This window comes from Brienomyrus brachyistius, chromosome 19, assembly GCF_023856365.1.
Source record: "Brienomyrus brachyistius isolate T26 chromosome 19, BBRACH_0.4, whole genome shotgun sequence".
NCBI classification, from domain to species: Eukaryota; Metazoa; Chordata; class Actinopteri; order Osteoglossiformes; family Mormyridae; genus Brienomyrus; species Brienomyrus brachyistius.
The window spans coordinates 3610726-3622534 of NC_064551.1; the positions used below are offsets into that span (position 1 = coordinate 3610726).

Here is an 11809-nt window from a genome sequence, read left to right on the forward strand (position 1 = left end):
AACGAGCACTTGACATTCAATCAATTTAATTTGACCGTTTATAGCGAATCAGTACGTTAAAGGAAATTAAATCTGTCGTCGTGTTTCCTTTCACTTTCATGAAAATGGTTTTAATTAACGGGAATTAAAACAGGAAACTACAAATATCTTAACGCATTTTATTCGAAGAAGCAAACGTGTGGGTGAGAACACAGCGTTGGGTCGAATCGCTTTGTGCGACCAAAGCGCCTCGTTTTGTATCGTAGGCTACAGCAGATGGCGCTCTTGCAGTACTAGTGTGTCCACATGTCGCCTTGAGAAATTCAGGTTCATATTTTTTAAATGCGATTCCATTTCCGTGTCACTTCTCTGCTTACGATACCTTTCATGTTACACGCGTTAATAATTTAGTTTTGTCGTTAATATTGCCATGAACGGTATTTAATAATGTATAAGGTACGCGATATATTTTGTAACCTATCCATATAACTGCTTATAAATAAAATGTCCTAATTGGATTGAAGTACTTTGCTTGGGGGTGAGCAGCTGTGACATGAATATTAAATTTTACTCAGCTGCCCTTGAACGGAAATGAGTGGCATGATAGGGCAGACAGACGCAGAGGTGCGGTCATCAGCGACAGCTCCTGACGGTCCCTGATAAAGGGCCCTTGTCATACAGCCAGATGGCGGACGGGCTGGCAGTCCGAGTGTCACCCTTATCGCACATCTAGCACTTAAAACCGGTACTGGCCGGGCAGGTTTTGGCGGAGGGCAACTTTTTCTGGCTCACAACTGTCAGTGGTCGTCAGACACTGCCTATGATCCGAAGTCAAAGTTACGAAATAACTAGTAAACACAATTTTAAACATTGTATTGAGAATTGTTTCATCGGTTTTCAAGTATTTTCTCTCATCTATTATTTTTTATAATAAAAGGCATAACAAAAACATTAAAGAATAGACGATAGCTGCTGAAAAAATAGGGCAAATATTTAAGCACATGGCTTTTTGTGTGAGCTAATCTCAGTGCCCCCCTCCTGACACAGCTGTCCAAAGACACGGGAGAAACCCGGAGCAAACGAACAGCCCCAGACACACACACCCACACACACACACACATGCACAGCTGCGTCCCACCATGTCAGTGCTCTTCCTGAGTTCAGTTCGTAGGAAAAAAAAAACTCAGTACTTTAATCCCAGGGGGTTGAATGAACAGATTCTTCATCTCCTCCTACCTCTCCTCCAGCGGCCACGTGAGACCTTTCCTTGGGCATAATCATGCTGCGATCAGCTGATGGTGTCCCTGCTTTGTGGGAGTCTGGGCTTATCTCAAAGGCCGGTGGCTGACCGTGCGGAGAACGATGACAAACCATGAATATAACATGGCATGTTTATAGGTGGGGGGGCGCTGCGTGATTAGCGGAGCGAAAATGAAAAGCAGACTCCAGTCAGCCGGACAGGGTGGTCAGTCCGCCTGTCCCGGTTAGTGTCGGGTTCACTCAGGCTTCCAACGCCGTTTCCGTGACGAAGGCCGGTTCTCATCGACAGGACTTGGAATGATTCATTCTCCCACGAAAGTGGACCCCCCCCCTTCTCGGGGTTAATCGGCTGTTCTCAGGCCACCCCCCTCCTCACTTCCCTTAACTGCTTCGCATCTGGTTTTAATCAGAATCGCCAGCCGCTTGGAGCAGCTGCTCCGGAGCCCCCTGACCCCAGCCTATTCCCTTGGGGGGGGTAGGCATTAACTCAGAGGAGTGGGATACAAAACGGACACTCATATGAATCCTCCCCCGGCTTCATGAGCGCCCCCATCTGGTGGGAATTCTGCAACCCAAGATGGCATTACGATATTAAAAAAACAATTTTCTGAGCATTTGTATCTTTCTAAGCCGCTTTACGTGTTTCTAAAATACTTTTTTAACTGGGACTATGGGTCACTGTCAAGCAGGGCATAAGAACTGGGAGGGGAGGGTGGGTGTACCCCCTAATATTTAATGTGACTTTATTCGTCCCCCCCAATAAACAGATCTTTGCATTTAAAGTATTAAGTTGTGTCTCCTCCAATGTCAAACTCTGTCCAACACCCCTGCTGTCATGATTTACTATTAGTGGCAGTAAAGTTAGAAGCTGGGAGGATGTGTTCCGGAATGTGTGTTATGTTTTAGCCGTATTGGCTGCATCTGTGCTCTACATCTGATATTGATTCCATTAGTTCTCACGGGATCTCTGTAACTGCTGGGGGTTGGTATGTGAGCAGACGCTGCCTAGTTAGGCATGACAGGCCAATCCCTGTGGAGAAGGTTGGAGAGCCCCTGCTCGGAACAATCCTACCCTTGGATCATTCTATTGTGTTTCTTTTCTAAGGGGATTTTCCAGTTGCGGTTAGGTGCCCTGTGTCCGGGGGCACAAGCCGATCGGTCCCATCCCTGCTGTTCTGCCTGCGTTTCTTATTGTGAATCAGCTGGTACCATGCAGGAGTGACGTTTGCCACGACTGTGCTGAAGACGCTGGCCCCAGGCAGCCGGACTTTAACCCCTGTTTTCTTGCCACCAGCACCCCCCCCCCCCCCACTGCAAAACAAAGGCAGTTTACTGAGCAGCCCAGAAACCCCAGTTACATCCCATTCCCAGGACATTGAAATGAACCAGGCCGTGTGTTTTTAGAGAACACGTTCCTTAGAACTCCATGCTATGCTACTGTATAATAACAGGAAGATGCAACCTAAGAAGGTTTGTTATGTTTGCTGGACTTTGCATCGCCTCTGTCACAGTTGTTACAACAGCCCTGTGCATATGGGTAGAGTTTTAACTTGCCTGAGGAGCACCTGATGTAGCTTTTATGAATTAAAGGTCCCTATGGTGATACCTTTAAGCAAGGTGCTTAGCCTGAATTGTGGCTGTAAAATCCAGATGTATAAAAAGGCAGAACTAGAATCACCTTACACAACATATGAAAAATAGCAGTGTCACTGTGAGGGTATTTCAGTGTGCATTTCAGCAGCTCTCCATCCCCTTCATATTCCCCTCAGTCTTTAGCATTTCAGTGGAGTAATGTCCAAATAGAATGAGTCATTTCCGTTCTGGGGCACCTCTCCGATATCAGCAGATGGTGGGACCCATTTATTTGTCTGGTGTAACAGAATCCTGGCTCCAGGGACCCAGCTGGGTTGAGTCTCCGTCAGATGGAAAGCTGGACAGGAGCTGCTGGTGGAGGACCCAGCCTCTCCTGGAAGGACTCTGAGGTCTGAGAGTCTATTGAGGCCTTTGGGCGCGTGCAGTAATTACGAGCAGCTGTGTCCGCTGTCCCCTCTAAAAAAAACTCTATCAAAACAAATGCCTCTTGCTTTCAATAGCACCTTTTCCCAGTTGTCATGGAAGAATCCTGTTTTTTTTTTCAGATTGATGCCACCTTCGGCCTTTGCTGTGGGTTACGTAAATGACAGGTCGACACTACTGCAGGATCACGACATCTGTGCCCGGTGGGGCAGGGGAATGACTGATCAACATCAGGCCGAATGGGATTCCGTTGCGAAGGATCAGAGGATTGCTGGCTGGGAATGAAAGATGATGTTGAGGCGTGAATGCTAACATGTTAATGTTATTGTTTACGGAGTTAGTGCTAGAGTCTCACTTTATTATTCGTTTACAATGGCATTTTAAATTGTGTGAACCATTCAAGGGTAAAATATTTTATTGTCTTGATACTAGGGGCTGGTGATGTCACCCGAACGGTGTTTTAGGAGGAAACATCTGAAGGAGGTGATAGAAAAGCACCACAAGGTGATTAGCCTGTTGCATGGTGAGGGACCGATTCTGCATTCCATTGGTAAGTCGGAATTTCTGAGTTCCTAGTTGGAAATCTGAACTGAAGTGCCCCCTTAATTTGGAATTCTGACTCGAAAAATGAGAGGAACCTCGGCAACCCCAACCTCAGAATTCAATATGGCGGCGCCCTTCATCAACAGAAGTGAACGCTGTAGTTATGTATTGTGTATTAGCACTTGTGTCTTATTCGTGCTTCTGTAAATCAGCCATACACACAGTACTGTCCAACCGCTATCTGTGACCAAAAATGAATCTGGCTAGAACTGGGGTTCGTGGGATTCACAAAGCTGGATTTCTTGCTTAGCTGGATAACTTGTCAGATTTAAGGTCATCTGGGCTAAGTGTTAGTGAACGAAGATAAAGTGGGTAAACTGGGGCACCTTAAATCCAACCAGTTATCCAGCTAAGCAAGAAATCGTGGTTTTTGAGACCCATTCCCAGCTGGGACTTCCAGTCTCCGAGGTAAATGGAAGGCAGCATTACTGTTAGCTGTCATCACGGTGGCTGAAGTCCAGCGGATGGTGCTGAGGTGGCTGAGCACGCTGACAGTCTGGTCATGTCTCACGGTGCTGAGGTGGCTGAGCACGCTGACAGTCTGGTCATGTCTCACGGTGCTGAGGTGGCTGAGCACGCTGACAGTCTGGTCCTGTCTCACGGTGCTGAGGTGGCTGAGCACGCTGACAGTCTGGTCCTGTCTCATGGTGCTGAGGTGGCTGAGCACGCTGACAGTCTGGTCCTGTCTCACGGTGCTGAGGTGGCTGAGCACGCTGACAGTCTGCTCCTGTCTCATGGTGCTGAGGTGGCTGAGCACGCTGACAGTCTGGTCCTGTCTCATGGTGCTGAGGTGGCTGAGCACGCTGACAGTCTGCTCCTGTCTCATGGTGTTGAGGTGACTGAGCACGCTGACAGTCTGGTCCTGTCTCATGGTGCTGAGGTGGCTGAGCACGCTGACAGTCTGGTCCTGTCTCATGGTGCTGAGGTGGCTGAGCACGCTGACAGTCTGGTCCTGTCTCATGGTGCTGAGGTGACTGAGCACGCTGACAGTCTGGTCCTGTCTCACGGTGCTGAGGTGGCTGAGCACGCTGACAGTCTGGTCCTGTCTCACGGTGTTGAGGTGACTGAGCACGCTGACAGTCTGGTCCTGTCTCATGGTGCTGAGGTGGCTGAGCACGCTGACAGTCTGCTCCTGTCTCATGGTGCTGAGGTGGCTGAGCACGCTGACAGTCTGGTCCTGTCTCACGGTGTTGAGGTGACTGAGCACGCTGACAGTCTGGTCCTGTCTCATGGTGCTGAGGTGGCTGAGCACGCTGACAGTCTGCTCCTGTCTCATGGTGCTGAGGTGGCTGAGCACGCTGACAGTCTGCTCCTGTCTCATGGTGCTGAGGTGGCTGAGCACGCTGACAGTCTGCTCCTGTCTCATGGTGCTGAGGTGGCTGAGCACGCTGACAGTCTGCTCCTGTCTCATGGTGTTGAGGTGACTGAGCACGCTGACAGTCTGGTCCTGTCTCATGGTGTTGAGGTGACTGAGCACGCTGACAGTCTGGTCCTGTCTCATGGTGTTGAGGTGACTGAGCACGCTGACAGTCTGGTCCTGTCTCACGGTGTTGAGGTGGCTGAGCACGCTGACAGTCTGGTCCTGTCTCACGGTGCTGAGGTGGCTGAGCACGCTGACAGTCTGGTCCTGTCTCACGGTGCTGAGGTGGCTGAGCACGCTGACAGTCTGGTCCTGTCTCACGGTGCTGAGGTGGCTGAGCACGCTGACAGTCTGGTCCTGTCTCACGGTGTTGAGGTGACTGAGCACGCTGACAGTCTGGTCCTGTCTCATGGTGTTGAGGTGGCTGAGCACGCTGACAGTCTGGTCCTGTCTCACGGTGCTGAGGTGGCTGAGCACGCTGACAGTCTGGTCCTGTCTCACGGTGCTGAGGTGGCTGAGCACGCTGACAGTCTGGTCCTGTCTCACGGTGCTGAGGTGGCTGAGCACGCTGACAGTCTGGTCCTGTCTCATGGTGTTGAGGTGGCTGAGCACGCTGACAGTCTGGTCCTGTCTCACGGTGCTGAGGTGACTGAGCACGCTGACAGTCTGGTCCTGTCTCACGGTGCTGAGGTGGCTGAGCACGCTGACAGTCTGGTCCTGTCTCATGGTGTTGAGGTGGCTGAGCACGCTGACAGTCTGGTCCTGTCTCATGGTGCTGAGGTGTCACAACAAAGATTTAACTGCAGGCACCGTGAAGAAATTGCACAGTGTGCTTGGTTACCAGCTGGTGTTTGGGCACCTATGATTAACCAAGTACTGATAGATGCCTGATGAAGTGAGCAGGTAAGGAAAACTTTTTTTTCAGAAAACAAGGTACATGTGGGTGTGATTGGCAGAAATACGGAATTATACAGACAGAGGCACATGGTCCAAGGCCCCCAAGGCTATTTTAATTGTCAGATGGGGACAACTGTTGTCAGTGTGGGGGGAGGGGGGTGCAATAAAGGTCCCAGGGCTTCTGGGATTCAGCCCGGGTAGCCTGTTACAGTGCCAGTAATAAAACAGATCAAATATCCTTTCAAAATATTAAATATATTTCCCCCCAAATTTTTGACAGGCGTTTATGTTTGACAATAATCTCATGACTTCTTATATAAACTCTCAAACATGACACTCAAAGGGGCAGATTTAGTTTTCACTGTAAAACCATGTTTTCCATAGTGCCCCCTCTGGTGATCAAAGGCATTTATTTTGCTGTTTCCGATGGTCACTGATATCCGTCCATCTTGCATAAGCGCTCTGCAGCCAATCCCAGGCAGCCGTTTATGTCTTTGGCCATCGTTATAAGGACTGCTCTGCTTCAGTGACTGGCTCTGGCCTCCAGCAGACGTGTCTACGTGCTGAAAGGGACTTTCAGGCACCTCTGTTGTTTTTAATTTCCATGTCTCCAACTCTTCCTTGCCTTGTTATTCCAGCTGTTGAAGAGACGCTGTGGTCAAAAGTAAGCAAATGAAAAAAAACAATGCCGATATAACTGCTCGAACCACTGCTGATCATTCAGTTGAATAAAATTAAAAAGAAATTCACCTATTTAATTTAGTGCACACTTTGTATTAAATTGATGTGCAGTTGGGAGAGGCAGGGTCAGCTAGTCCCCGGAGCAACTAAGGATTGGGGGGCTTGCTGCGGGTCCCAATGATGACATCACTTTGTCAGCCAAGGGATTTGAAACAGTGACCTTTCGATTAAAGGTACAACATCGTGACCCATTGAGCCACACACTGCCCTAAACCAATTTACTTCGTTTATTTTTTAAACATCGTCTGTTTGTGCGTTTGTTTGTTCGTTCGTTCGTTCGTTCGTTTGTTTGTTTGTTTGTTTGTTTTTGTATTTCATGCATTTCCTGGGAGCAGAAACACCCACAGACGATGTGGCAGCTGTCAGTGAATACACCGTGCCAAGCTTGCTTTGCTTTTTCCCGTGCAAGTCTTGGCTGCCCAGCTATAAGAAGCACATCCTTCACCAGTTTAACAGCCTTACTGAAAGTAACTAATGTCATCCCGCCGTTCTTGACAAGATCACACCCCACTGCTCATTTACAAGGGTCCATTTGCTTCAGAGGTATTGTTTTTCTTAGCAAGGGTATGCAGTGCCAATTAGCTATGCATGCCAGTGTTTAACCGTATAAAGTAGTAAAGTCTAGCATTGAGTTCTGAGTGCACTATAGATACCTTCATAATGCATTATAATGTTCAGTATAATAATTAATAAAGCATTACAGCATCTTCTGTTGACAGTCATAAGGCATCATAATGTTAATTGAAATACTTCATAAGCTCCAATGAAGTTCTCCTCTATAATGCACTATAGATACCTTCATAATGCATTATACAGTAATGGTCGGTATAAGTTTTAAAGATGATTTGTACTGCATTATGAAGGTATCTATACTGCATTATAGATAAGAGCTTCATAAAGCATTCATAATGCATAATAAACATGGCTATAATGTGTTATGCCTTTCTATAAATATTTATGCCCATGTTTTAATGCTTTATGAATGCATTATAATGTGTTATGAATATGTTCATAGATTCTTTTGGACATACCATCCATAGAGATTGTTAACCGGTTCTCTTATTGTCCTTTACATTTACAAAGGCAAATGCTTGATGTTGGTATTTCTGTACTGATGTGTTTCTGTAAACAGTCTGCTGGCATTGTCTTTGTGAGTCATTGCATCTGTTTTTTCTCTGGAGGACAGGAGTGGAGTTTAAATCAGAATCTGTTAATGGGTGATATTTGTATCTTACTTTAATGCCTGTTTTACTGTTTTTTATCATGAGACTATCAGGAGGTTGACTTATTTTTAGATTCATTTGTTATTCCCTTCTGTTTTTTTGTAGGAAGAAAGTATAGGAAGAATCGAAGGAACCATGATTTGTTTGCTAGTTAAAGTAATGATGGGATGATAAAGAATGTGTACTGTGCGTAGTGTTAGAAGGGGAAGGGAGTAGGTTCGCTCACAGGCACACACAGTCATACACAGTCATACACAGGCACGCACAGTCACACACAGGCACACACAGTCATACACAGGTATGCACAGTCACACACAGTCACAGACAGGCACGCATAGGTACATACAGGCACAAACAGTCACAGAGAGGTACACATAGGCACACACAGTCACACACAGACACACATAGGCACACATAGTCATACACAGGCACACACAATCACACACAGGCACACATAGGCACACACATTCACAGACAGGCACACACAGTCACAAACAGGCACACATAGGCGCACACAGCCACACACAGGCACACATAGGCACACAAAGGCACACATAGGCACACACAGTCACACACAGGCATACATAGGCATACACAGGCATACATAGGCACACACAGGCATACACAGGCACACATAGGCGCACACAGTCACACATAGGCGCACACAGTCACACATAGGCACACACAGTCACACACAGGCACACATAGGCGCACACATAGGCACACACAGTCACACACAGGCACACATAGGCGCACACGGTCACACATAGGCACACACAGTCACACACAGGCACACATAGGCATGCATAGGCACACACAGGCACACACAGGCATACATAGGCACACACAGTCACACACAGGCACACACAGTCATACACAGGCACACATAGGCACACACAGGCACACACAGTCATACACAGGCACACACAGGTACACATAGGCACACACAGGCACACATAGGCACACACAGTCACACACAGGCACACATAGGTGCACACAGTCACACGCAGGCACACATAGGCACACACAGGCACACATAGGCGCACACAGGCACACATAGGTGCACACAGTCACACACAGGCACACATAGGTGCACACAGGCACACATAGGCACACACAGTCACACACAGACACACATAGGCACACATAGGCACACACAGGCACACATAGGCGCACACAGGCACACACAGGCACACACAGTCACACACAGGCACACATAGGTGCACACAGGCACACACAGGCACACACAGACAGAGTACTTGAAAGCAGCAGCTGAAATCGCATCCCTGCTTCTCTCACGTTTTGCTTTCTCGTTTTCAAACGAATTCTGAGCCTTTCACACCCTATTAATACATTTGGCACCTTCTTTGTCAGCCAGAACCAAGGAAACAAACAGTAAGGCAGCACAGAGCAGTATGGACGGGGTGCAGAGTTCGGGGGCTACAATCCGCAGGCACCACTTTATCATTTATTTACTCCTACAGTTCCTGTGTGGACCAGCCATGAATCTCACCCATGTCCTTCATAACCTCCTCTTGTGGACAAACAGTCACCTCTGCAGCACATGTGATATACTCCTCCACCAGAGGGTGATCTCCTACCCTGGGGAAGTCAGCCTTCCGTAAACCAGCAATTGATTTTTTAGAGCCAAAGAGGGGGCATCAAACCCCCGGGGGGGGCAGACCCCAAGTGCCCCCCCCCCACCCACAATGTTGTTGAAGGGACGGGGCGGTTGCAAGAGCAAGCCGCTTTGTGGGATTGAGATAAGGTGAGGTCTCTTGTGAGATTCCCCTGCGTTTTTGTCCCCTCTCCGTCCCTGTCGTTCCCCTGCGTTTTTGTCCCCTCTCCGTCCCTGTCGTTCCCCTGCGTTTTTGTCCCCTCTCCGTCCCTGTCGTTCCCCTGCGTTTTTGTCCCCTCTCTGTCCCTGTCGTTCCCCTGCGTTTTTGTCCCCTCTCTGTCCCTGTCGTTCCCCTGTGTTTTTGTCCCCTCTCTGTCCCTGTCATTCCCCTGCGTTTTTGTCCCCTCTCCGTCCCTGTCATTCCCCTGTGTTTTTGTCCCCTCTCTGTCCCTGTCGTTCCCCTGTGTTTTTGTCCCCTCTCTGTCCCTGTCATTCCCCTGCGTTTTTGTCCCCTCTCCGTCCCTGTCGTTCCCCTGTGTTTTTGTCCCCTCTCCGTCCCTGTCGTTCCCCTGCGTTTTTGTCCCCTCTCTGTCCCTGTCGTTCCCCTGTGTTTTTGTCCCCTCTCTGTCCCTGTCATTCCCCTGTGTTTTTGTCCCCTCTCCGTCCCTGTCGTTCCCCTGCGTTTTTGTCCCCTCTCCGTCCCTGTCGTTCCCCTGTGTTTTTGTCCCCTCTCTGTCCCTGTCGTTCCCCTGTGTTTTTGTCCCCTCTCTGTCTCTGTCGTTCCCCTGTGTTTTTGTCCCCTCTCTGTCCCTGTCATTCCCCTGTGTTTTTGTCCCCTCTCTGTCCCTGTCATTCCCCTGCGTTTTTCTCCTTTCTCCGTCCCTGTCGTTCCCCTGCATTTTTGTCCTTTCTCCGTCCCTGTCGTTCCCCTGTGTTTTTGTCCCCTCTCTGTCCCTGTCATTCCCCTGCGTTTTTGTCCCCTCTCTGTCCCTGTCGTTCCCCTGTGTTTTTGTCCTCTCTCCGTCCCTGTCATTCCCCTGCGTTTTTGTCCTTTCTCCGTCCCTGTCGTTCCCCTGAGTTTTTGTCCTTTCTCCGTCCCTGTCATTCCCCTGCGTTTTTGTCCCCTCTCTGTCCCTGTCGTTCCCCTGTGTTTTTGTCCTCTCTCCGTCCCTGTCATTCCCCTACGTTTTTGTCCTTTCTCCATCCCTGTCGTTCCCCTGAGTTTTTGTCCTTTCTCCGTCCCTGTCGTTCCCCTGCGTTTTTGTCCCCTCTCTGTCCCTGTCGTTCCCCTGCGTTTTTGTCCTTTCTCTGTCCCTGTCGTTCCCCTGTGTTTTTGTCCTTTCTCTGTCCCTGTCGTTCCCCTGTGTTTTTGTCCTTTCTCCGTCCCTGTCGTTCCCCTGCGTTTTTGTCCTTTCTCTGTCCCTGTCGTTCCCCTGTGTTTTTGTCCTTTCTCTGTCCCTGTCGTTCCCCTGTGTTTTTGTCCTCTCTCCGTCCCTGTCGTTCCCCTGCGTTTTTGTCCTTTCTCCGTCCCTGTCGTTCCCCTGCGTTTTTGTCCCCTCTCTGTCCCTGTCGTTCCCCTGTGTTTTTGTCCTTTCTCTGTCCCTGTCGTTCCCCTGTGTTTTTGTCCTCTCTCCGTCCCTGTCGTTCCCCTGCGTTTTTGTCCCCTCTCCGTCCCTGTCGTTCCCCTGCGTTTTTGTCCCCTCTCCGTCCCTGTCGTTCCCCTGCGTTTTTGTCCCCTCTCTGTCCCTGTCGTTCCCCTGCGTTTTTGTCCCCTCTCTGTCCCTGTCGTTCCCCTGTGTTTTTGTCCCCTCTCTGTCCCTGTCATTCCCCTGCGTTTTTGTCCCCTCTCCGTCCCTGTCGTTCCCCTGTGTTTTTGTCCCCTCTCTGTCCCTGTCGTTCCCCTGTGTTTTTGTCCCCTCTCTGTCTCTGTCGTTCCCCTGTGTTTTTGTCCCCTCTCTGTCCCTGTCATTCCCCTGTGTTTTTGTCCCCTCTCTGTCCCTGTCATTCCCCTGCATTTTTGTCCTTTCTCCGTCCCTGTCGTTCCCCTGCATTTTTGTCCTTTCTCCGTCCCTGTCGTTCCCCTGTGTTTTTGTCCCCTCTCTGTCCCTGTCA

At 49.3% G+C, this 11809-nt stretch overlaps 1 protein-coding gene across 19 annotated transcripts in view; it reads left to right on the plus strand.

The window, feature by feature from the left end:
* The window catches only part of LOC125714399 (uncharacterized), a 139768-nt gene extending 129918 nt beyond the window's left edge, over window positions 1–9850 (plus strand). For 5 of the 19 annotated variants that reach the window (XM_048984944.1, XM_048984943.1, XM_048984945.1 and 2 more), the window contains one exon: window positions 3378–9850. In XM_048984944.1, the coding sequence (XP_048840901.1) occupies window positions 4361–6109 (1749 nt within the window). In that variant the 5' untranslated portion in view covers window positions 3378–4360 and the 3' untranslated portion in view covers window positions 6110–9850. Of the gene's footprint in view, window positions 1–3116; window positions 3222–3377 lie in introns of those variants that run through there. The other 14 variants (XR_007383659.1, XR_007383657.1, XR_007383662.1 and 11 more) reach the window with 14 other exon arrangements.
* Window positions 9851–11809: the final 1959 nt, after the last annotated feature.